Genomic DNA, 27,100 nt, shown 5'->3' on the forward strand with positions numbered 1-27,100 from the left:
TAAGAACCAAAATAACTAGTCTCGTCGTTTCTGCGTCAAAACCACGAGCAGCGTGAATAAGTGCTGGGCTTACGGATGCTTCTAAACGACTGCTTGCTAAGGCAATTGCCTAATTACAATACGGCTAGTTTCAACTGCGCAGGTCCTAACACTTCACGTTCGCCTTAATCCGTTGCTAAAAGCCGCACCGAAGACATTTAGTAGCGAAGTTTGTCTTGCATTAATCCTACCTAAATCTCATTCAGAAATGGCATCGCTTTGCAGAGAAATCTTAAGTGCACGGAGCAGCCCAATTTCCTTTTCTTTGTCATTAAGTATTCTACGGTAGCAGCCCTTTGCAATAACAATTTCATTCTTTCGATCTCCTTATAAGATACTGCCCACAGTCAGAGTCCTTCTCTGCCACAGTTTAACAGAAAGTGAACAGCTGTGCTAGGCGAACAATCTGGCGCTATGCGCAACGGAGAGTTGGCGCTACTTACGGGTAAGCGGGGGTGCAACAGCCCACATGTTTGCATCTGGTGATAAGTGGGACCACTGGCGCTTTGTTGCGAATGCGCGGTGTTTAATTTCAGGCAAATATTAAAAAGCGGAGCCCACCGAAGTGTTGAGGCGAACGGCGATGATGTAGAAATCTGGACCGAGACCACCCGGCCGTGTACAGCGGACGCATTTCGACGGGGGCGAAATGCAAAACACCCGTTTATTTAAATTTAGGTGCATTTTGAAGACATTTAGTAGCGAAGTTTGTCTTGCATTAATCCTACCTAAATCTCATTCAGACATTTATTTACGTTTATTTAAATTTAGGTGCATTTTAAAGGATCCCAGGTGGTCAAAATTAATCCTGAGTCCCCCACTACGGCATGCCTCATAATCGTATCGCGGTTCTGGCTCTTAAAATCCCAGATTTTTAAATATTTTTTTTGGTCGCCGCAAGCTCCATGTTATGAGCGGCTTTTTTTTTTTTCGTCCCGGGCGCTCATATCATGGCAGAAGACGAGCTCAGGCAGTAATTTAGGCATATTCAATGTTAAAAATAGTTACGTGAAACTAAAGCGACGGTTGAGGAAGTTGAGAAAGCTAGAATACTGAGGCTGTCCCACACACAACCACAGCGGTAGCGGCGTTCGCATGCCCTCTCATGCACGGTTGCGCCTCTAGCGGCGGGCGCTGGCTCTATATGAAACTGAAGAGGCAGTTTCGAGACCAGAAAAAAAAAATGGAAGGACTCTGATATAACAAAGCAAACTGCCGATTTTACTGACTTCATTATATTGGGGTTTAACTGTACAACGCGCTCCCGGCTGTCATTGCACTGCCTCCCCCACTTTTCTGATGTACACACAAAGCTTGGTGAACAGACAAAATCACTTATGTGCACTAAGCATGCAAAATTTGAAGCTTAATTGAATAGCCTCCAGTACGTAAACTACCCTATCACGCTATACTAAAACTTGATTTCTGCGAAGTTGTTTGCGGAACAGTAACATTATTTTTCTTAACCCTGCTATTACGCTAATGTTAACTAAAACTGTATAAATGAACCTTCTTCCAAGAGACCATCAACTGCAGAAGCAACAAATTAACTAAAAATGGACAACATGATACACTTCTTGCAATACGCTGATACCACATGGAAGGAATGACCATGGACGACAAGTTGTGCACATTTGTCACATCAAGGCAGAATATTCTCACATGTGTGATGATAGCAAACTTGACCGCATCTCGTTGTGGATTGATGGCCATGTACTCCACAAGCTCCTGGAAGATTATAAAATTTGCTTCTATGAGAAAAGAAATGTGGCAATGTGATACACAAGTAGGGCCTTCATTTATTTTGATATACACAGCCTCACAATATACGTAATTTGGTTTGAGGAGACAAGTAGAGGTGGGTAAATATCAACTTTCTTTAAAAGGAATCGAATACAAACAGTAAGCATCAAAGTTCGAATAGAATATTCAAGCACAAATGCATATATTTACAGCAGGAATACTTATTTCAGTATAATGATATACCACTCCTGCACTGCCTAGTGCAAGAAAGACAGCTATAAGGGACAAAGAATCAGTTTTAAACATAAGATCACTACATGTCATTAAAAACAGCTGCATGAATAGCCTCTTAACAACATTAGAGCTTGGTTACAAACAAGCTTTACAAAAAAGAATGGCTGCTGTATGACTAGCTTTCCAGAAATATTAAATGGTTATTGAAAAAAAAAAGATTAGAAGTAGAAAAATGAAGAAAAGAAGGGTCCTGAAAGATGTGTATACCATAGACACACGTAAAAAGGCTGGTTGCAAGGAAAAGATCACAGGTTATTTATTTATTTATTTATTTATTGATACTGTGGTCCTGTTCCTAGGACTTTTGCAGGGTGGATACAAGTGAAATTGAAAAATCTAAATGCAAAATACAGCGGTACATGACATAGGTCATTCGCTATGTGTAAAGGCAAGCAGTAACTGAACCACACACAGTAAATCACTCGCTACGTAAACATAGATGCGACTCAAATAATGGCAGTGAGCATTGGGTTATAATGTCATCAGTAAGATTATTCCATTCAACAATAGTTCTAGGAAAAGAAAATTTGAAGCAATTCTTTTTAGTAGTTAACGGTGTTATTGTCTGTGAGTGTCGATGACGTGTAGCATAACCAGAAGACAAAGTGATAAAGCGCAATGTATCAATGTTGTAGTACCCTTTTATGAGCTGAAATAAAAATAAAAGGTTGCAGTACAAAAGATAAAACAGCTACATGCCTGCCGAAAATATGAAATGACTCGCAACAAGAAAAAGTCAGATGTCATGTAGAGTTCCACTGTGAAACCGAAAACAAAGCTTGCATTACCAATTTTGTTGCTGCATCACTCTGAAAACTTGTCATTCACTCCTAATAATTTGCTAATTTGCAACACTTTGTTTAGCAAACAAGGAGCACCAACCAGACTATCATTCGGTTGTTGCAAAATATCTGCTTTCGAACATTCCGAAATACCCAATAGTTAGTGCGTGGTATACGATCCATATTTGCCCACACCGAATTACAAGTAATTAATGTTACTTTCAAGACCAAAGAGACACAGACAAGAAAACCTTCATCTAAAACAGTCAACCCTCAATATAAGGTAATGAGTTACAAAAAACTAATGGCATAACGAATTGATAAAAATTTCTGAAATTTCATTTTAACGGAGCCAAATTTTCTTTAAATGAATATGAGGAACCTTTCTGACCTCAAAATAAAGATTTAGTGATAATTTTGCACTGATTAGGCCGAAATCTGGCAGTGCGCGATGCTGCTTGTGGAATCGGTACTGGAAAACTCCAACGAGCAGTTTGCTACCTGGCAACATGTCAAAATGGCTGTGCTCCTTAGTTGGTGGTTACAAATGCACTTTACCCATTTCCGCCTAGCAATGCGCGCTGCAGGTGCCATCACCTAGGACACTTTCCAGCACTCTGGTGCACACGTCACACTAAGCCTTAATCGGACAAGCATGTGGCTGGTGGTGTGAAGACACATGTGGGTCAAGCTGAACCATCTAACCGTGGCCACAATAATTTGCAACACATGTGCGGCCAAGGAACCGTATTTTAAACAATATATTGAATTTTCCATTCTCATGCTTCTTAACTTATACACGGTTTAAAAATGTATCAATTTGCGGCACAGCGACGAAACTGAGGTTATATTTTTGGCTATAGTTTGAAGCAAACCAGACTATTTTTTGTACTCTGGCCAATTAAAAAAGATTTGGATAAAAACATTAAACCAATTTAGAAGATATTGGACCAAACTGGCAATAAGAAAGTTGCAGAGCACCCTAAAAAAATCTGATCCAGCTGCTTGCTTGCAGACATCGCCATCTCACTGCCACTGCTGCCAGCAGAGCACCTGTACATGCATAATTTCCAATTTAATCTCCGTTGACCAAGGCTGATAGCACTGAAAGAGTGTGACAGACTGACTGCCAATGGGTTCAGTGTTCAGCTTCAACAAAACGGAGATTTTTCCAAAGTGCTTCTTCTGCATACAGCTGTGATGTGCCAGCAAATAAAACTTGTCATGTTTGGCATTGATCCCATTAAAATAACATAGTTGTGGGCCTAGCAGCCAAATGGTACTCCAAGGTATGAAAAGGAAACAAATTATCCTCTATAAGAAATGCAGGTAGTTCCACCATTTCAACACCAATACAAATTCTGTCCAGAAAATGAAACTATTATGAAAAAAATCAAACTAACTACATGTTAATACTTGAATGACTTGGTACACATTCATTATGAATTGAAGGCAGCGAAACAGACTAGGGCAAAAAACAGACGACACCACAAGCACTTACTGGCAACTAAACATTTTATTGAAGAAAGCACATATTATTCAAAGGGCACTAAACACTGTTTTAACATGGCAAGAAAATGTTCATAATCTATAAATAATGCTGCTGTAAACATGCCAGCCAAGTACAGTAGAACTTCGTCCATATGTTCTTTGAAGAAAAAAAATATGGGAAGGCGTATTAACGAGAAAAATGTACGAACCGAAGTAACGAAAAAATTTGACAGACTGCACGGTCGCTGACATATGTGTAAGACAAAGCATTGCACGAGTTGTTGCGGCACGAGACGCCGACACGCGTTGAACTGGTGGGTTTCTGGCGGCCTGACACGTGTTTCGTTGCTTCCTTATTGCGTAGTATTTTAGGGCGGCGAAGGGAAACTGAAATGGAATCGAGCTGGTGGGCGACACAGGATGTCGCCGGCGTGAAACGTGACGCTCCCATCACGCTGCCAGCAGCGGGGAATGGCGGTGCATCTTGGTTATTGCCTACTAAAAGCGTGTAGTATGCTTCCAACAGCACTCCACCTCACGCGTTGTTAAAAAAAGAAAGAAGGAGGAAGTAGAAGTAGAAGATACGTGAAGATGCTTATTGCAATAGGGTTGATGGCGATAGCTATGAATGCGGCGTGTGACGACCCAGAATGAGATTCGCTGACACCGGAATAAGAGACTGAGTGCGCGCCAGCGCTATCACGCGAGACAGGCTGACGAATATTGAAAGGAAGCTGAGCGGTGGACGGCTACTATTCGCAATTGCGCACGCCTCGTGCCTTTTATTGTTTACATGATATCTAGCGGCTGGAAAACGTATCTACGATTGCAGTCTGCAGCAGGCAACATGCCGCGTTTGGGTTATCGCCAATTAAAAGCGTGCAGTATGCTTCCAAAGGCACCAGGCGCTGTGAAACAGACAGGTGAAGATGCTTATCGCAGGCGATAACTGTGACTGTGGCATGCGACAACCCAGGAGGAGATTTGCCAGTACTGGAACATGAAACTGAGCGTGCGCCAACGTTCTCACGCGAGACGGGTGGGTGAGTATTGCAGGGAAGCTGGTGTGGCAGGCGGCTACAGCTCTCAATCGCATGCGCCTCGAAACCTACTAAAGGCGTGTAGTATGCTTCCAACAGCATTACGCCTCACGCATTATAAAAAATCATATTTAAAAAAATAGGTGAAGATGCTTATCGCAATAGGGTTGATCGCGATAGCTGTGAATGTGGCGTGCGACGAATTGGAATGAGATTCGCTAATGGCGGAATAAGAAACTGAGTGCGCGCCGGCGCTTTCACGCGAGACAGGCTGGGGCTGGCGAATACTGAAAGGAAGCTGAGCGGCGGACGGCTACTATTCGCAATTGCGCACGCCTTGCACCTTTTATTGTTTACGTCATATCTAGTGGCCGGAAAACGTATCATACGATTGGTGCTCAAGTGTTCAAGTCAAGTGTTCGACGAAAACTCGCCAGACGAGTTTTCGTCGAACACTTGACTATGTATCATACGATTGCAGTCTGCAGCAGGCAACGCGCCGCGTTTGGATTAGCGCCTACTAAAAGCATGCAGTATGCTTCCAAAGGTACCAGGTGCTGTGAAACAGACAGGTGAAGATGCTTATCGCAATAGGGTTGGTGGCGATAACTGTGAATGTGGCGTGCGATGACCCAGCAGGAGATTTACCAGTACTGGAATAAGAAACTGAGCATGCTCCGGCGTTTTCACCTGAGATGGGCGGACAAGTATTGCAGGGAAGCTGGTGCGGCAGGCGGCTACAGCTCTCAATCGCACGCGCCTCGTGCTTTTTCTTGTTTACAAGGCATCTAGGGGGCAGGAAACGTATAATAGGAACGCAGTTTTCCGATGTATCGAATGTTGGTGCCGAAAGATAAGTGTTTTCCGGGAACCTATGAACCGGTAAAAGATAAGCGTAATTCAATGGAGTCATTTCTTGTGTTCTCGATCGCCAATGTTGGCACTGGGAAATTTTACCTAACGGGATCGTATCAACGAGCTTCTACTGTAGCATTCTGCTGCATGCAGCAGGGAACCAACAATTTCGCATAACACATCACTTCCTCCCCTCTCCCTTGAGGTTTTTGAAGCCCCAGGCACTTTTTGCCCTATGTGATGTCAGCAATGCCACTACATCAGGCACAACAGGCATGACAGCCCACAGGCACCAGTCACTGGGAGATGGAAGATTCTGACCATGAATGACCTGTAAGCACACATTTTCGCATCCGTGCACACCCTTCCAGATCTTTCAGGAAACAAGGAAGCAGCCGTTAAAGGAATCAACCCTTCCTGTCATTGCGCTTTGCTGCTCTTGGGCACCTTTGTTAGATGCCAACTTCAAAGTGTTACCATAAATGCACCACGAAATGAAGAAAAAGAAAGAAAGGAACAACACGCAGAGTACTGCTATTGGCGCAACTTCAGCTGTTAGCTGAAGGGGAATCGGAGCAAGGAAACATTTCACTCTACGTTTACACTCACGTTAGATCATTTACGAAAAGTTTCATGGGGCATATATTTATCCAAAGTCATCCCACCATTCTAGAAAAGAAAAAAAAAAAGAAAGGTGTTTCAGGGCCACTTTAAAATTGCTGGTAGTACTAACTGCATATGTACCAAAAGCGAACCATACTGAACCACTCAGTGGTTATCGCCAAGAAAGCACAAGAGATAAGGGGGAAAGAAAAAGCTTTTTCTTTCCCGCGCCAATGTCGTTTTTCTTCGACTTTACATTGCATCCTCTTAGCAGGGGATTGAAATGTATGCTGTTGTACTTTACTGTTAGCAGCCAATAAACAGCATGTAAGCACATGATGTGTACGCATGGTGGTCAATGGATATGATACAAATCCCAACACATTGTGCCTATGAGATTTTTCAGCGCACCATGAGCACAGAGTTTCCTAGAATATTATTTTGAGGGAAAACTGGTGTTGCGACACTGTTGTATGAATGGTAATCCTGGGATATGGTAGCTTCAGAAGGACATTACAACACCTTTAATGCACACCTGGCCAGCACTGTTCTGTCTGTCAGAATGGTTCATTAATTTTACTAAAGTAGCACGAAAAGAGCTGTTTTTTCTTTATAACACAAAATATATTTTTCATTCAATCATGGGGACTTGTGTTTTGATGCACAATTCCGGTGGGCCGCTAAAGTTTAACGACACAGCACAAGGTCTGCGCTCGCAGCGCAACAGTTTGTCGTCCATTTTTGTTTTTCCTCACTTGCTTATGCACTGTAGGGGAGTAAACTTTACTGAAAGATGTAAAACAGATGAATGAAAACCTTTTATGAAGATTTTAAGAAAGCTCTATCTGTGCAGCCATGGACATGTTTTATGCCAAGTGATGTTCGAGAGAAAGCCTCACACACCCACACACCGGCAGTCCCACGGAGGCACAGCACACATTAGGCAAATTGCACAGACGGTGGCGCAAAATTTCCCTCAAGGTAGTATTATTAAAAGCTATGGCCACGAGAAGCCACAGGTGGAACCCTATCTCAAAGGCCATGCTGAGGAACCGCACATTCCAAGCCATGCATCACTTCTGCTGAGTGGTAAGGGCATTATTTTATTATTATTATTCCTTTAGTTTTGGTATCTAAAAAAAAAAGCCTTTCACGACTTATCCACCTGTACTTCAAACATATAAAAATTTTGCACGGAGGCTGCTCTATAGCTGCACTATCCGAAATTGGGCTTTGTATGTGGCCAAAAATTTCGTTGTGTTGACCCTTAAAGCATCACTGCTATGGAGCACATTTCTTTGATAAAGCTGAGTTAAGTGTACTGTGCTACTTTTATTGTAGCATAAGTCTATCCAATGTGTGCAACAAAAAACATAGAAAACAATCTGTATTTAAACTAAACATATGTGCTCAATGTTTCAATAAGTGTCCCCAAGAGCTTGGTGTGCCGGGGATGTATTCTGTGATGATAACGTTCAACAATACTATCGCCTTGGCGTGACACAGTGCTAAACCAGCGAATTAGCTCATCCGGTTTGCTTGACCAGCCAATCAGCGCGCACCTGACAGCCGAGGCGATAGTACAGTCGAAAGTGATCGTCGCAGATTATGTCCACTGGTTGGTGCTGACATGTTTCATGTTCTTGAGCGATAAAGCTATGAAAAATTGTGCAACCCACAAGCATTAGTACAAGCTACAGTTATTGCAAAGCCAATTCTTGATTATGCAACTACATTGGTGACTTGGTTACATTAGCCACAGACTGTCACTAGCTACCTGTTACTAGACGCCTAACATGTGACAGTCACTACATCTACCTACAATGTCGAATCTCAATATAATGATTTTGTTTGCATGTGCCTCAAAATATATATTCTCGTAATAAAAACGTTAAATACAGTCATTGAGTGATTTTTCAGACACCTGATTTTTCGGACTTGGACGATTTCTACGGTACTGCCGCCAACCCCTAGCACCAATGTATAACGGCAATAACTAAAATTTCGGACGCAGCACAATGTTTTGGGCATTAACTGTGTGTGTGATGCTGCAAACATGGCAGCCATGAACAAACTTGCCGCCATGCTCACTGGCGTGAAACTGCAACTTTGGTGGCCGACTTCTGACAAAATGGCACTGGTTAGGCCTAGTGGCCTAAGAAGTGTGGCTTGCGGAGTGGCTGGTGACAAGCCGTCGTGGTAAGCTCACTGCCAATATGTGCCACACGGAGACCTTATTAAAGATTGAGCGTGAGGTCAGACGCATGGGCTGGACTGACGGCTGTAGCAGCGGAGTACAGATCGACATACGGTCTCCTTTGTGTCTGAAAAGTCTGATGGTGGCGTGCTCATTTTTATGTTTGCTCTCACAGATCTTATCAGCAACCAAGCGTGATATTAAACACACTGGCTAGACTGACAGTTGTACATGTACTAGCACAGTAGGGATTTTTTGTGCAGTCCCCTCCGTGTCCGAAAAGTCTGTCGGTGATGTGCACGTTTTAGCCACCAGCTTGGCTTGGTTAGACCGCAGTCAGCAAGACAAAGTGCCAATCGCAAGCGATAGCACTGGTCACATGGTTGTGTATTCACAGCAGTGAAGAGTGCATTTATGTAATTTATTGTCGCTCCTGTGCGTCGCATCGGCACAACAAGATGTCGATGGGTCATTAAAATCCACAGGAGACCATTTGTGGCTCATCGGAGATACCCTCCTTGTGTTTCTTTCACATGAACCCAATTGGTTTTTTTTTACTGTCAATAACTGCGTGTGCTTATAACAAATGTCATATATAATGAAAACATTCTGGTGTCTGATGTGACTTCATTATAATGCAGTTCAACTGTGTACCTACTTTGGGAAGTCTGTGTAAGACTAAATGAAGTGTAATACTGAATAGAAGGTATAAGGGAACCTGAACCACTCCTTGGGCTTGGTGAAACAACAGAGTTCATGGATAGCATATACTGCTGTGAACATCTCAGCCATATTTTGCAGTCGCATGCAACGCATGAAGCTCACGTGAAGAGCATGAAGTCACACTTTTCTCAAACACATTCTTTTCAAACAGAGGTCTTCTCCTCAACCCGGCGGCTGCCATATTTCAATATTTAGAAGATTCTCATAGATGGCTGCTATTGGCCAATAGCTGACATCAATCAAGAAGGCTGTTTGGATAGTGCGCTTCTTCTGAGTGTTACTGTGTATGTATTTATTGACACACATTACTAAAGAGGCTCACATAAGGGAAAATATCATCTTCAACTTTTAATAGCAATTACATACTTTTGGAAAAAGCTGACTATTGTCTGCTCACTTGAAACTTTGATCATACTGCTTATCAGTGTCGTAGCCATCAGGTCTTACTTATTTACCTTAGTTTTGCACACTCACAGGATGTCTACCAAGTTGACATTTCCAAATTCCTCAAGTTTTCCAGGTTTTCCCTGAGCACCTTTGCAAAATTCCCTGAATGAGCCAGAACATTGTTTTATGTCAAGACGGGCTGACACCATGTTGCCCGATGCCGTCACTCTCTAGTTAGCATGTTGAAACAAAAAACAATGATTTAATCCAGTTTGAATTATAAGGAGTAATATCTATTTTATTCAAAAAGAGAACAGAAAGAAGGTGATAGTAAAAGGCACAGCGGAAAAAATGGTAAAACCAATTCTGAATCGAGTGGAACATTTTCAAATTTGAATTAAAAAGAGATGCATACAAAAGTAAATATTTTCGAATATGAGCTATTTCTATCAACTGATAGCAAGCTCATTGGTATGAGGTCTGAACATTGTCACAACTAAGATTCTCTCTCAGCAGCTGGGAAGTCAACCTCAACTGTCCTGACATACTCTCTGCCCGTACACAATATCTCAGTGTTGAATTTCACTGCTTTAAAGAGTTTATTTTGGTTTGGATGAGGGACAGCTGCATCTTGGCGTCAGCAAACACTTTGTTTTCTTGAGCTCAAGCTTCTTCAAAGAGGCGGCGGCACGCCTCCTTTCTTGTTAATTCCTCAGTGCACCGGTTCTTTCTGTTCTCATCTTCCTTCCGCCACGTGTTCGCACCATGGATCATTTGAAGCATCCTCTTGGTCAGTTGTACAGTCAACGTTCGATTTTTCGGACTCCCTAGGGGCTGCGAAAACGTCCGAAAAATCAGGCAGTCCAAAAAAATCTGAATGCATGTCTAACTCTTTTGTTACCACGCATATTAAAATAGATCCCCGGTGATCAATACTTTAGATGGCCGATTTCGACATGTTGGAGCCGTTTTATCCACTTAAGGCCATCCAGTAGTTAGTACAGGCACTGAACTTTCAGAATCAGTTAAAATTTTCATGCTCCGGTGATGTTGTGATTTTTGATGGACCTTTTTGCAAACGAATGCGCGTATGTTGTAGCGAAAGGAGGCATGGCCGTCACCTTCTGCAGCGCTTCAGACAAAAATCATGTTGCTCACGATTACACTGCAGTGGCATCAAAATTTTGTGATCAAATGACTCCCAGTAAGACAAGAATTAAATTATATCGCTGGCTTTGCCGTCCGACAGTGCTGAGTGGTGATAATTAATCGAAAATGACGCCAGCTGTTCACTAGTAAGCTTTGGTTTGGAGTCCGAGTCGTTTTATTCAACCAAAGTGTATTTCTGAACGTCCGCCGCATGTCTAGCATGTGAACCTGGCATTTTTAACCAGTTTCCAAGAGTATCGGTTTCGCTCCTCTCGTAAAATCCAGGCAAGGGGGGGGAGCTGCCGGTGTCACCGAGCAGTTATTGAAAGTGGCTCCCACGGCGTCATCCCGCACGGCTGCATTGCGAGAAACGCGTCGTGCTCGAAATTATGCTGCACCCGCACTTCAATTTAGTAATGAGGACTCGATTTATGATTCCGAAGATGACAGCAAAGCAGATTCGAGCTCTGACGGCGACGATGTTTTGAGTCAGCATGGGACATCCGCAACTGTTCACCGGCGAGTTTTCGTTACGGCCTTGAGCAGTCTCCTTCCTTGTGCGCACTTATCTGCCAATCTTCTTGCACAACCTAAGAGCTCTCCTGATTATCTTCAGGGTGTATACTTTACTTGGTTATGATGTGCTTCCATCGGCAGCAAAGAAACTTCCATTCACACCAAGAAGGCCACCCGTAGCACATCTCGGCCAAGCACTGTGGATTATCGCAAGACAGTCTGCAACGGCGTGGGATTTCTTTCTACTCTTCTCTCCAGAAGTGATAAAGACAATCTGAAAAAATGCAAACAGATTTGCTTGGATGCATAATCTTGTAGTTGCCCAGCTACGCTGAGAGTGATTGGTCCTGAAAGAGGTGCATGACTCTAGATGAACTTGTGAAGTGCGTTCCCTGGACTCCTCATCGGACCATCCTCGGAAGATGCGGAAAAGATGGAACTGCAAAATGTGTTACGAGGACCACAAAGATGAACAAATACCAGACAGTTTGTGGGGAAAATGCGGAATGCTCCTATGCTTCACAAAATCCAGCAACTGCTTCACCGCATGCCATGAGCGATGAACTGGTCTCAGTTTCTTTCTTGTATCAGAAGAATGGCGGTGTACTGAGCATTTATTTTTTCAGAGGCTATTCCTTGGTTATTTATCTTTGAAATGTATATTCGGAATTTCCTTTGATATTAATGTTTTAGCAGATATCGCTTTTTGATCGTTTTTATCAACTGGCAGCAAAAATGGTGCTTTCTAGAACTTTTATGTTTTACCTAACATTTTTTTGTTTGGCAACGTATGTTTTTGGAAAGAGAATTTCATTATGCACAACTCGCTATGGTGCTGGAATATTATTTGTAGGGGTAAATATTTTTTTCCCGATACCTATAAAAAACTACCATTTCTCGCGGTAACTAAAGAGTTAAGGGCTCAAATTGCCACAGACGCGTTCGAAAAAGCGCTTAAGGCCTGCCAGTACACTTATTAGGTATATCGGTACTAGTATTGTGACAGGAGACGGGGGTGCACGTGTGTGTAATTAAGGAATGCATACTGTGTCCCGTGACAATTGCCCCTTCCTACGCTTGGTATGCTTCACCGCGTAACATTTTTTTATTGAGGCGAAGCTAACTTTCGGAGAAGGGCATTGCGCAATGCGCTGTGCTTTGCGACGTTAGGATGGATAGTTGGGCGTGTTGGTTAAGCATGATTTCTGAAGTGAAGGCGCTAAAAAGACGGAGGACAAAGAAGAAACACACACACACAGGGCGCCTTGTGTGTGTGTGTTTCTTCTTTGTCCTCCGTCTTTTTAGCGCCTTCACTTCAGAAATCGTGCTTTGCGAGCTTCGAAGCCAATCGCGAGGATTACAAAGGCGGAGTCAGTGCCATTGCTGACAACGGCGAATTCTTTCAATGAAAAACATGGCACCGCACGGCAAGAAGCTAGCAAACGTAGAAGCAGCTAGGCCTAACGTTGTGCGGTGGTGGCTACGGCTGCCAGCGGATCGGCGTGTGAGAGCACCGGTTCGAGGTGGCGAGACAATCGAAATGGCGGCAGTGGTGGCTTTGATTAATTCCATTTCAGACCTGCAGTCAGGGCAATATACATTGACTCTATGGAGTACGTGGTGGTGCCGCGAAGCCATGCGAATTATCGGGCACGTCCGAAAAATCCGGCTTCTGGAAGATCGGTCGTTAACGAGTCTGGCAATACTTTGTGCCGATGACACGGCGTCAACGACGATTCGTTGCGATTCGTCTGTTACTGGAGCCAGCATTAGCACGATTTTCGTTCCCTTTCAATAAAAGTAAAGCTAATTTTCCCTGATAGAAGCAGAAATTCCCCTGAGTTTTCCCTCAGCATTTCCAGACTATTCAAATTCCCTGAGAATTCCCGGTTTTCCCGGTTGGTAGGGTCCCTGCACTCAAGTAGCCTCGAACCACGTGAAACTTAAGAGGAAGCTTTAGCTCGGGCCCAACTCCGACGCGGCCTATTCAAATACATGTAAAACGCAAAAACGTTTTTCTTAGGTAACCCCTGGAACGATTTTAATGAAACTTGTTGCATTTGAAAGAGAAAGTTAAATTCTAGTGACTGTTGGAAGCGGAATTTCTATTTAGGGCTTGAATTTTCTTAAAACGATTTTCAAATATTTGACCGTTTGAAAAAAATAGAAGCACGAAGTTTACAAATTCATAGCTCTGCATCAAGAACCGATATCGCGGTTCTGTAAAGAGCATCCATTAGATCATTCAAAGCGGACAAATTCAATATGTCATTTTACATATTACGTGAATTTGTTACGTTGTTTACAAGGGTTTTGCAAAAGTATTATTTCCCTATTACTAAATTTTTTTATATTCATGTGTAACGTATCAATTTTGTCCGCTTTAGATGTACTATTAGATGCAATTCACAGAATTGTATTATCATTTTTCGTTGTTGAGTTACAGCGTTGTAAACTTGATAGTTTCGTTTTTGCAAAATTTTCGATTTTTGCCAATTTTTAATAAAAAATTGACATCTTAACTCAAAAATTTGAAACCAACAGTCACTAGATTTTAAGTTTTTCTTTTAAATGCAACAAATCTCGTCAAGTTTGGTGCAGTGGTTGCCGAGAAAAACGAATTCTCCTTTTACATGTATTTGGATAGGAGCACCCGAGCTAAAGCTTCCTCTTAAGGTCAGACCACACGTACGCATGCCAGCACACACTCACTCCTGGCCCCTCCTGGCTAGAAGCCTTGGCAGACATATGCTTTGTATTGAGTTATTGATAGCGCTTCGAAATGAGCCATTTGTATGTGGCTACTATCCATCAGTCAGGCTGGTGCAGGACAATGCCAGTTCGCACCACATAGCACGGCCATGCTGGAGCACGTGAGCATGAGCATGCACTCAGCCCTGTCGTCAACATAGGAAACGTTGCACAACACTCGCTATATATGCACTACAGTTAGCCACTACAGTTGCATGTAGCTGCTTCTGTTATGTAGCATAGATACTATGGCTGCCCCAGGGTGCCGCAACAAGCTCACTCGCTGTTAGGATGCCTCAATTCGCTAAGGTGTCTCAGTTTGAATAGAGTCCAAGCTGCAGGGAAAAAAGAAGGATAAGCAAATAACTCGCACTAGGATAAGCAAATAACTCACACTACAATACTTTACGAAATATACCTTCTGGAAATGCTTTACCACAGTTATCCCTTGCACAAACATCTATAGGTATATGCATATTTCGCTTAAAATGTTGGAAAAATATTTTGCACTTACTCTTGCACTATTCTTCCCCAATTTCGCACGAAGGAGGGTTGCCACTTGTTCCAGAAGAGCTGGTGATGCATGGCAACCCTCACTAAGCTGCTGTTTTCTGCAGCTACCAGCAAGCAAGTTTACACTAGTGCCATTGCAGCAGCAGCTTGCAACCCCTTCAATGAAGGCAACTTTGCATTCCTGTCTGAACCCTTTGAGCGTCAGATACGTAAATATACGGCGCCGCAAGAAAGTCCCACATGGTCGATGCCATATATTTATGATGCCATCTGTACGTTTGAAAAACGGCCAATTTTTCTACTCTTTGTTGCCCAGCAAGTGCTGCCACCCTGTGTGAATACAATATATTTTTTTTTTCTTCGTAGTCCCTTGGTTTTATTTCCATGGGTTGTTTACACTGGCACGTCAGCTACAGCTTGTGCATCCGCACATGCGTGGGCGTGCAGAGGTTAGTTTTGGTTATGTCTGGTGGGTTGTTTTCATTTGTTGTGCTCACAAAAACTCATGTCCGTTGGGATTCTAATCTCTGAAAGGGTCACCGCTAGGTGGTCACTCATTTATTGCTCACAGGGGTGCCCTTACATCTGTTCACAAAAAAAATTTAATTATGGGGTTTTACATGCCAAAACCACTTTCTGATTATGAGGCACGCCGTAGTGGAGGACTCCGGAAATTTCGACCACCTAGGGTTCTTTAACGTGCACCTAAATCTAAGTACACGGGTGTTTTCGCATTTTGCCTCCATCGAAATGCGGCCGCCATGGCCGGGATTCGATCCCACGACCTCGTGCTCAGCAGCCCAACACCATAGCCACTGAGCAACCACGGCGGGTACATCATCTGTTCACAGATGGGCACTGATACATATATACAAACAATGCCGCCATATGCAAACGAGGATGCCATGCCAGCATTTCTTTTCATGAGACTCCCGAAAACTGATTGCCCCTCATTGGCGATGGGATGAAGGATTAGTCGGCGATTTCATGAGAGATCAAACATGCATGTCTGCTTGATATTTTTGTTTTGTGTGGTCTTTTCTATATGTCACGTAGGAATATTCAAACTGCACGAAACCGAAAATGTTATTCCGAAAGGCGTTCCCAGCAAGAAAAAAAAAAATATTTAAAGGTGGCAGTGCGAGCGTTTTCTTATTGCTTACCACAATATTTTTCGATTTTGCTGTCAAATTAAATGCCAATTAAAAGCATGTTCGAAAACATTTCTGCTCATTTTAATGTTTTTTTTATGCTGTCCACAAGCGAAAAAAAATGTAAAAAAAATTTCCAAACATGGCCCAAATCAGAAAAATTTTGTAACTTTGATGCATCTTGGTGCATGTTCTATTTCAAACAGAAACATGCCAAAAGTGTCAAACAGAACATTCTCTTTGCAGCATTTATGCAAAATATTATCTTCCTACATAAAACACAAGAGAAAAAAAATGGTTAAACAAGTTTTTTTCAAAAAGACTCACTTTCAAAAAATAAAACAAACTCCAGTTCCAATTTTTGAAAAGAATTTTGGATGGAAGTCCACCTATGTCAGGCAAAACGTGGGTACAATAATGTTTCCTCATTTGCTTTATTCACAAAATATAATGGGCCAAAGTGGCCCACTTTGAGCGTGCTGGCTTTAGTGCCGCGAAGACTCGTTCTGGTTTGGTAACATTTGCTCTCTTTTAAAAAAAGAAAAGGCAATGGTTGCCACAAATCATCATCACCTTCATCATCATCATCATCAGCCTGTTTTATGTCAACTGCAGGACGAAGGCCTCTCCCTGCGATCTCCAATTGAAAGAAGGATTACCTGGGTTTTTTGTTGTGGCAAGAAGAGAGAATGCTTTTTCTGCTTTCTTTACTGGGATGCAAGAGAGAACAAACTCAACACTTCTTGTGGTGCTCGAACAAATTTAGTGTGTCCTTTGTAGTTAGTATTTAAAAGGGTTTAATCACCATCAGCTGGTTGGCGGCAGTTCTTTCAACGGACAGCGCATGTCCACTTGACTGATTGCGGGCACACATCTACACATGCCATGACTGAATTCCCGGCACATGTGGCACTGACTTCCACTCCACTGACTTCTGCTGACGATGCTCCTCGATGGCTGCAGCAAGGACATGAAGCAGCGCCACATTCTTGAGGTTGCCACTAAGTTGGGAGACCATCTCATGTGCCGACTGAATGGAGACAGCGCTTCCAGAACTCAGCTTGTGCAGGGAAGCTCGGTGTTTAAGGAATCCACCCACACCGTCACAGGCATTCTTCCCATGTTTGGCAGCGGAAAATATCCACCTCATGGACGCATATTTGAAATGGCACAAATCATACAGTTGATACCTATTATTAAAATGGCTTGCTGCACCATCACTGACATGTGTTACGTGACAATAGACGGGTGCTTTTTCATCTAACGCTTCATGCACTCTGCCTAAGGCGTAGGAGGCGTGCGCTGCGTTGTGATGCATGTCGTCACCTGACAGCAAAGCAGTGTGTTGCTTTCCTTGTCATGGTGACACAGGTGAAAATGGACGTTTGTTTCTTGTCCCAATGATACAACTGTGTTTCATTTGAGAGAAGGACAGTCCAGTTTTCCAAAAAATCAAAATGCAGAGCAATGCTTTCATGCTGCTCGTACTTCTTTGCCTCATGAATAGCAATGGCTTGAGTGCGGTGTAAGTATTCATGAGGAAACCATTTGGTCTTCTTGATCACGTCACTGCTTTCCCAAAGAGCAAATGGGACCTCATCCTCGTCGATCATTTCCAGACTGGCCAAAGTGAGGCTTTCACTCCATGGGCAGCACATGCATTCACCTAACATACAATCTGTGGTTGGGGAACTGTAAAGGCACAATGATTTCATGCCTTCGAATGACATTTCCATGCCGGTAATGTCAAGTGCGAAGACACAAAGGTTGGCATTAGTGCAATAAACGCAAAAACAAACCTCTTGTTGTGGTGCGAGTAGCACCTATTTTGGATGCAGGCTGTAAACGATGGCACTTTCAGGATGAGCTGCTTTGACCATCTGGAACGTCTCGTGGATAACATGTGTCACAAGCCGCTTTTAGACGTACTCCCTCTGGCTGTTCGTGATGACTGACACCACATCCTTCTTGTTCAGGCTCTGCCGAGAGCACCCATGTTTGGCCTTGGTGAAGTTGTCACGCACAGCTTGTACATCTGATGGGCTTAACCTTGACCTTGTGTACGGATCAAAATCTGAGCACATTCCATGCTTCTCACGTCAATTTCGGGCCTTTCTGAGTATGTACGCTGTGACAGCTGGGACTGCCTCTTGAACATGTTTGTTTTCAACTTCTGGTGGCACAATAGTTAAGAGACGGAGGTGCTCTCGATAGGACCTCGAAGTTAGTATTAGTGAAGTGAAGTTAGTAAGTGAAGTTAGTACGCTTGCTTAAAACTATTCAACCAGCCAGTGCATGCACAACGTTCTGTCACAGACGGTTCACGTGTACTGACGCTTCCGTATGCAGCGCTTAAAGTTGTGAGTATCTTCGTCACCACAATGCTTTCAGACTCGACTCGTTTTCTCTTTCCGTAAGACGTCTGCTGCATTTGTGAATGGAAGATGATGGCTTCACTGGTGAAACGTCAGAAGAAAGGTGGACGTACTTGTTCAAGTCGTCAATCGCTTCTTCCTGATGGAATGCCTCGTCTGCTTCATCGCACGTGTCACTAGATGAAGACAGGATTTCCTTAAGACACGTAAAGCACTGCTGGCAGACCTCGTCAGTGTCGCGAATATCTTCAGCCTCTGGCAGTAGCTTCCGCAGGGAGGCAACATCCAAAACACAGACGGAAAGAAAATTTTTTTCTTAGCAATCTTCTTCTTGTGAACGCGTAAATAATCGGCACAGAATACTTGGGACTGAGCTATGAGCCGCATGCAACGCATGTAGTGAACAGCTAGACCAAGTCAAAATGTTTATAGTGAACAGCACCGCACTCTTTCTGTCACTTTTTCTGTGCCGCTGTCGTGATCGAGCCTCCAGAATGTCTCATGGTTTCATGTTCTATGAACAAGGCCATCTAAAGCTTTTCAATGTGAAAACGTGTGGGCCATGCGCATTACCGAAGGATAATGTCCGTCTGGCGCCACCAGTGATCTCTGCTGTTCTCGGCATGGGAAAGCGTGTCAACAAGGTGCTCACAAAACAAATTAGGCAACTTTGGCACCCTTTGGCTGAGTCATGCTGCACTGCACTTTTTCAGACAGATGAAACGCAGAGATGAAGGTCAAGGAAGACAGGAAGACATTAACTGTGAGCGACACGGAAAACATGTGATAACGGGAAGTAAAATAAACTGCTTGGGAAATGACTCAGATAAGTTTTTAGAAAAGGCACGCACAGTGCGAGTTGCACGGGGTGGTGCCGAAGAAGGTTCCAGTATCCATTGCACATGGGGGGTGGGGAGCAGGCGTTGAAGTACCACTTCCATAATGACGCACCTGCTAACTTTGAAAGTGCTCCGTCGCTTACAAATTAGCCTGCTTGGCGCCGCTTACAGGTGATTTACTGTGTGCACCAGGCGGGTTTTGACAGTCAGCCCCAACGTGCACTCATAGTGTCTCGCATGCTGTTGACAAGCGAATAATAGATGGGTAAGTGTGATGCCCACAGAGGTTGTAGGCTGTAAACTCAGTACGGATTAGCACTTCAGAGGGTGGCAGCCCTCCACCCCCGTGCACGCTAGACACAAATAAAATCTGACAATACATTTTTGTTGAAAACAAGCTGCCAGAGCGAAGTTCTGAAACAGCAAAGAAATTAGAACTAGATTTGCATACAATGTAAACTGACAGACAACATACTGAAGCCAACACGTTCAACACAGGCCCCTTTGGCCTGTTATATTTTGTGAATATAATTCACATATATTTATATTCACATATATATATATATTGTGAATGAGGAAATATATTACTGCACTCACGTTTTGCCCAACATAAGCAGACTTCCATTCAAAATTTGTTCAGAAATTGGAAACGCATCTTTTATTCTATTTTTTGAAAATGACTTCTTTTTTAAGACTTTTTTATTTAACTATTTTTTTCTTCTCTTGTGCTTCATGTAGTAAGATAATAATAGAAAACGCACAAGACGCATCAGTTAAAATTTTTTAATGATTTGGTCCATGTTTGAATTCTTTTTACATGTTTTTCGTTAGCGGACAGCACAAAAAAAATGCATGGAACTAATTTACTGCGAATCATATTAAACTGAGCAGAATAGTTTTTCAACACAACATTTTTAGTTTGCGTTTCATTCTGCCATGAAATTGGGAAATATTGTGGTGAGCAATAGGACGATGCTCGCACCGCCACCTTCAAATATTTTTTTGGCTTGCTGGGAACGCTATTTCAGAATAAAATTTTTCGTTCCATGCAGTTTGAATATTCGTACATCACATAAAAAAACCACACAAAACAAAAATATCAAGCGGAAATGCATGTTTGATCTCTCGAGGAATCACCTGCTGCAAGTTTCTGACTCATTTGGTTTTTCTGACCAGTGCACAATTATCGAGTTTTCTTGCATGTGCTCATATACACAGTTTGATTATGCTATGGACGCAAGTGCCAGTTGTTCTTCTGCAAGTGAGTCGAGCGCCGATTCCTTCAATGCGGACTACTGCCCAAGTGCCGAATCTGAAAATATCTATTCCAGTGTATCTACCTCTTTATTCTTAACATAAGTATTTATGCAAGCCCATCTGTATTCATTAATAAACAATGCATGTTTACCTGTGGAAAATAATTTTTATTTTTTTGTCACTTTGTGGTCACTCTAAAAAAATTAGGTAAATTTTTTTTTTTTCAAAATAGGTCACTCAGATTTTATATTGGCAATAAAAAAATCAACCCTGCGGGAGTCACATTTGGCTGAATAAAATTCACCCTCAAAGAGTTAAAAACTAGGCAATTAATTGTGCCAAGTGTTAAACTGAATGACATAGACTCCAACATGCAATCTTTGTGCGAAATTTGAGTAACAGTGCGGTGGTAAGCACAAAATATTTTTGCTGACATATTAAGCAAAATATGTACGTCCCTGTATATATACAGAAACACCATCTCGTGTTACCTGGCTAGGCACACGGTGCTGCAAAGTGGGATTTAGGGAGCATTCATAAGCACATGCTAACTGCTAGGCTTGCATATGAAGGCACTCTAGTGGGATTGAGCATGGTGCATGCTGTAGCAGACGACACGGTTGTTGCCGCCTTGCACGGTGCGGCAGGCGAGGAGATGACAAGGCACCCAAGCTCGCTGTAAATTTGTATTGCCTAGGGACCTTAGCTTGCTGCGGCTCTCTATGAAACAAGTTGTCTGCTTCTGAAGTTTCATACCTTTGAGGTGTGTTGCCAGTTTGCTATATTAGTAATCCTGTCAATGCGAGTCCAGAGCACGGAATCCATTGCTTAGCCAATGTGTGCGCCGCCAATGTGCTCACACGAGTGAACACAAAGACGACTTTTCATTCGACTCCTGAAAATTGTGTGATTGCCATAGATAATTGTGAAAGGAAATGTGCTATTAATGCCACTTGGTGAGAGGGAAGACGGCCGCACATAGCTATCTATGACAGTGTAGCACAGCAAAGGGATGAATGAGACACTGAACTCAACCGTAAGTTGAGTGATGGCCTCCAAGTTTGGGGTGTTGTGGCAACACTTGCTTTGGTAGTATGCTCCAAAATTAGAAGGAGTGGCCTCTAAGTGAACATGCAAACTAAATTTGAACTGCACACCATGGTGACATTAAAGGGACAATTAAAGCAACTATTAAGTCAAGCAAAAGTGATAGATTAACGTTAGAGAATCTCCAATGCGTCAATATTATCGCAAACAGAGCCTTAATAATAGAGAAATTGAGGTAAATGCAGGGACATGATTAGAGACTTCCCCGGGACATTCAAGCACTTGCCCAATAAGGAAAGCCCTCCTCAATTAAATTCTGTCACTAGTACTCAACCACTCCTAGCAAAAAACATCCTTGTATTATAAAATGAAATAAAATACTACTTATCCAGTTCTATTTCATTTTTAGAAAAAAGAACTGATTGAAGTTGCCCTTGACGACGACGCGAGCGTTCGAAATGGTTCGTTTTCGCTTGACTCCGCTCCACCCACGCTTTCGCATTTCAGTAGTTTCATTATCGTGTAATGCTGCGCTGGCTTTCCTGGCTCGCGAAACTAGCACATACTACAAGTACCAAAAAGTTCAACTTCAGTGTGATGTCACGGGATGCTAGAACGGTCTACGCCAATTGACCATAAAGCAGCCGCGCAGCGGGCAGCGCCACCTGTCGGGCGCCGTTTGACTCACTGATGGCAGAAAAGGGTGTATGCAACATCACCACTCCCCTGGTTGGGTGGCAGCAGATTTGAATCTCGAAAACGGTATTCGGACCCTTTAGATACAATTTTCTCGTAAACTAAGCACGAAACAAGCATTGCGAGGTTTCTGGAATGGTATTTAAACAGTCTACGTCGACTTAGTATTTGCCTTTAGTGTTCCTTTAAGTAAGCGCAGTGTTTTGGGCGCCACCCCACTCCACTGTAGCTTTCACAGTGAAAGACATTTAAGGAGTGGGAGTGCCATGAAGGGGGTCAAAAGCGATCTTCGATTGCAAATAACTCTGCTTCTGCTCAACACATCAAAGAACTTTTTTGCTGCAAAATGTTTCTGAAATAGCATATTTTAACATCACATTCATTTCTCAACTTCAATAAAAGTTTTACAGGGCCCCTTTAAAGAGCTGGCCAAGTCAAAGGCAGTCCTACAAGGACTTACCTGTGACATCTTTCCAATAACTGCTGGTCTGCCCCGGAAAAAATCCACTTCTTTTGTACTTGTTGGAAAAGCATATTCAATAAGGGCAAGCACCTCAGGGAGTGATTCTTCCAACAAAAAAAGGCAGGCATTTGGACCAGCATCAAAAGAGTATGCCAGCTGCACAGAAAGAATGAATGAAAAGTGCAGAAATTGTTAGCAGCGTGAAACAGTCTAAATGCTACAAATTGTTTCGTACTTTTCTATATCACATTACGACATCAACATCAAAAAAAAAAAAAACACACACCGACATAAAAATTACCTGTAGAACTGATAGGAAGCTGCAAAAAAATTTTGAAGCCAACTATATTTACCCCTTAACGGCCCAATTTTGCACATTTATGACATAGCAATTTTACGTTACTACGCGTCCTCACTTTTATTACTGTTTTTGTAATTAAACATTCCAGGAAAGGGACACCTTAAAACATTTAAGGTGTAAAGGAGATCGAATTAGCTATATGAAAGGAGTGAGCTTGATTAAATTCTGGAGTTTAATATCCCTGCACAGTGGGTTATGAGGGCTCTGGACTCATATTGGACTCTGGATTATATTTGACCACCTTGGGTTCTTCAATGTGCACCTAAAATACACATGAGCATTTTTGTATTCTGCATCCATCGAAATGTGACCGCTGTGGCTGGGAATTGAACCCGTGACCTTATTCTAGTGCAATTCCTTAGCCATTGAGACACTATAGTGGGTTGAAAGGGGACTGATCCTGACTTTCCTACAGCAGGCCTCGAATCAACAAAGTGCTCCACATTTTCCCAACACTGTAAGCCATAAAGCAAGGTAAGTTATCAAGAAAAAAACGTAGTCATGTTCGTGCCTTCAAGATTACCTCTTGCCTTATAGGCATCCAAGAAAAGGCAAATTTATTAAATGATGCATTGTTTTCGGGTAAATGTCAAATTCCTGACACTGGGCATTTGCGCCATATGTACATTCTACAGAATGAACATTGAAAGTAACCACAAAGAAATACTCGCACATGTCTTTTGACAGGGAACTAACAGGTGCCGCTGTGCCGATGACTTTTGACGCGAAGCTCTATCAATCACGAGATGCACTTTCCCCACTGCCACGCTGTGCCGTCAGATCACCTGCTCTTGCACTATGGTCCAAGTACCGCCTTACTTTAGCATACAAGAGCGATCCAGTTGGTTGTACACTTCATGCACTAAAAAATGGCATACCTTGTTAGTTCCATAGAACCGATTGTAACGGTGAACGAGGCTGACAACATCCCAGGATGCAGAGGTCATATAATGGATGGGTGGATAACTATCCAGGCAGACTGCATGCAGCTGGTTACTTTCCTGAAAGAAAAAATCCAGGACACCGAAGTACTTCTTATGAGTTGTGAATGTGAAAGCATTCATGTCCAATTGAACACCACTAAGCGGTCCTAGTTTTGTGCTGCGAGTAATGTTTTCGAGTTTTGCAAATCAGCTGTTGTCTCAACGTATCGAATCAACACATCTGCACTTCATATTTCTGCTAAATGTTCACTATGTTCCTCAGAGCTCATTGCCGCCACTCAACGCTGCTCTGCTTCGCATTTTCGAGCCAAGAGACGCTCACGTTATGAGCCACACTTCGCCGCATATCGAAGACATTCTGCGTCACGCTGCTGTACCTGCTCCAACGAGGCGCGCTGGTGGCATGGCATCGCGGCGATGCCCTCTCCCCTCACCCAACACCTGGTGTGCTATCGTAGTAGCAGGTGCTGCAATTTGCCCACTCTGGTCTATCGAGGCACACTCATCCCATGGCGTCGCAGCCAATGGAAATTTAGGTGTTGTTTCACTGCTGCAGACAACACCAGCTTTTTCGCTCAATAAGCCATTTGATGCTTTCACATCACAAAAAAAAAGAAGGAAAAAAGAAAAGCATTAACCTACAGAATATTTAAGCAAGGAAAACACCTGTGTACTTAGATTTAGGTGCACATTAAAGAACCCCAGGTGGTCGAAATTTCCGGAGTCCTCCACTACGGCTTGCCTCATAATCAGAAAGTGGTTTTGGCACATAAAACCCCACATATATATTTTTAAATATTTAGCAAGGAGGACATAACTGATTCAGCAGATTACTGTGAAAATTTTAATGGGATTAGCATTCCTCGAGAAATTGACCGAAGTTGTGGTATGTCTAACCTCTTTCACCAAAGACCCAAGTTGTCTACTAGCTTGTGCCACTAGGTATGTGCTGGCTGCTGTCTTACAAAGCAGACAACATGGACCACTGGGTGTATGCCCAAATAGACAAATAGCTGCTGTCTGGCCAAGCCGACAACTTGGGTCACTGAGCATGTGGCTCTGGGCATTAAGTGAACCATCTATAATTCTTCATGAGAAAGAATTTCACTATTTATATCAGTCCGGATAGTGTACACTTTTACATCATTGAAGCGTACCATGTCTCCTGCACACATCCAGATTTTTGGACTTCGGTTCTTATGTATATAAGTGTGACCTTTATGAATAAAATATCAGTTGTGAGTCAGCACCATGTTGTGTTGTGCTTTTCTTTCTTTTGTCCATGTCACTTTTGTGCTGTTACAAAATGTATGATGAATAGTTATCAACTCGCCCACCTTGCTATCTTGCTGCAAGATATACTGTGTCATGATATCATTTGGCATTATGGTTGGCAGCGAGATTGCCACTTGAGGTGTCTGCAGTGGAAATATGGTGCATCGCTAAATTTCTCACTGCTAATTGCATGATTGTCGGCATTCATCATGAGGTGGATACTGCTAGAATTATTTTCACGTTTGTGTCACTTGTGACATTTACTCAGACGATACATTCACACAAGTTATTGTGGATAAATGTATCTTATCCACTTCAACAGCAAAGCCAACAGTTTCATGCTGCAGCAGTAGTTTGCATGAACAATAGAGGCAGAAACAGCAAACTAGGCACCACAGCATCTGAATAAGAGGCAATTGTAATTTTCTTGCTTTGACACAAGCACTTAACTGAAGCTGGCATAGTATAACATCAATATATGTATTTAAGTTGTTCCTAACCAGCTAAATATTCATGTTCTTGCATGTGTCATCCAAAACACGAAAAAGTAGTGTAAGAACTTAAATAATGTTAACTATGAGACTTCTTTCTGTACATACATCTTTTGCAATTCCTAATTCATTATTGAGATGATTAAACTGATTCTGATTGAGGTTCCACCAGTGCTGTTTGCTTTGTGAACTGCTACCAAAGCAGAAATTGAGGCTTTTAGGTGTTTTCAGCACACAAATAGGAAGTGATCAGTCATTTTTTTATGCTACATGTCCTACACAGATGTTAACTTAGAGCTTTATATTGCCACAGGAGGAGTTACAAAATGTCCTACATGGCTATCCTACAGGCAAGAGATGCGTTTGAGACAAACAAATGGCTGCAGAAAAGGAGTCAAACCTTCACATATTAGTCGTCTAGAACATACTGAAAATATAAATTTTTACGAAAGAGCTCAAAATCAAGTGTATTCGTAAAAGGCATGTGGTTTTCTTCATTATACAGCTGATATACACATGAAAGTCCTTTTAGTCTACCTCTTCAACAAAGCATAAGCTGCACTACAGTGTCTATGGCATATTCTGGGTACTACTATAAATGCATTGCAAAGGAGCACTTCACAGCTGCATTTAAAAGCTGTAATGGGTGGATGGACTTCACGAGCAGCATTTGCTTCACCAAAATGACAGCCACTAGGTAATGTTGCGAGCTGTGCCACATCACCAAATTATGGCTGATGTAAGCCAGTATAAGGCATCACACTGCTTTTAATGGCTTGCTTCTGTAAATTTACAAAGCCTTTCTTCTAGACAAATGCTGTTTAGGTATTCATGAAGCAGCACTAAATAATCAAGTCTAAGGGAAAACCTCTGCTAAGCAGGTTTTGTGGAGAATGAAGACAGTAGTAGCGAATTAATTCACAGAAAATACGTGCCTAATTTATTCCCTAGACCAGGACAAATTTTTCTACAGCTGCGAAGTTTCCTGCCGGAGGAACATATACAGGTTGAGTTTGTAGTTTTCTGCGACTTACGGAGAGGATATTTTTCCCTTTCATAAAATTTTTTCATCTTGCACTTTCCCACAGTACTCATATGGTTATCCAGAGCTGCCATGC

The 27,100-nt window shown here is 42.6% G+C and overlaps 1 protein-coding gene across 8 annotated transcripts in view; it reads right to left on the reverse strand.

The window, feature by feature from the left end:
- Nucleotides 1-27,100, reverse strand: part of Mvd (mevalonate diphosphate decarboxylase) — a 111,701-nt gene that overhangs the window by 25,822 nt on the left and 58,779 nt on the right. For 5 of the 8 annotated variants that reach the window (XM_055063665.2, XM_055063667.2, XM_055063663.2 and 2 more), the window contains 3 exons: nt 24,151-24,273; nt 22,909-23,067; nt 1,702-1,767 (listed from right to left, as the gene is read on the reverse strand). In XM_055063665.2, coding sequence (XP_054919640.1) covers nt 1,702-1,767; nt 22,909-23,067; nt 24,151-24,273 — 348 coding nt within the window. Of the gene's footprint in view, nt 1-1,701; nt 1,768-6,504; nt 6,914-22,908; nt 23,068-24,150; nt 24,274-27,100 lie in introns of those variants that run through there. The other 3 variants (XM_055063670.2, XM_055063668.2, XM_055063666.2) reach the window with 3 other exon arrangements.

Source organism: Dermacentor andersoni, chromosome 1, assembly GCF_023375885.2.
Source record: "Dermacentor andersoni chromosome 1, qqDerAnde1_hic_scaffold, whole genome shotgun sequence".
NCBI lineage: Eukaryota > Metazoa > Arthropoda > Arachnida > Ixodida > Ixodidae > Dermacentor > Dermacentor andersoni.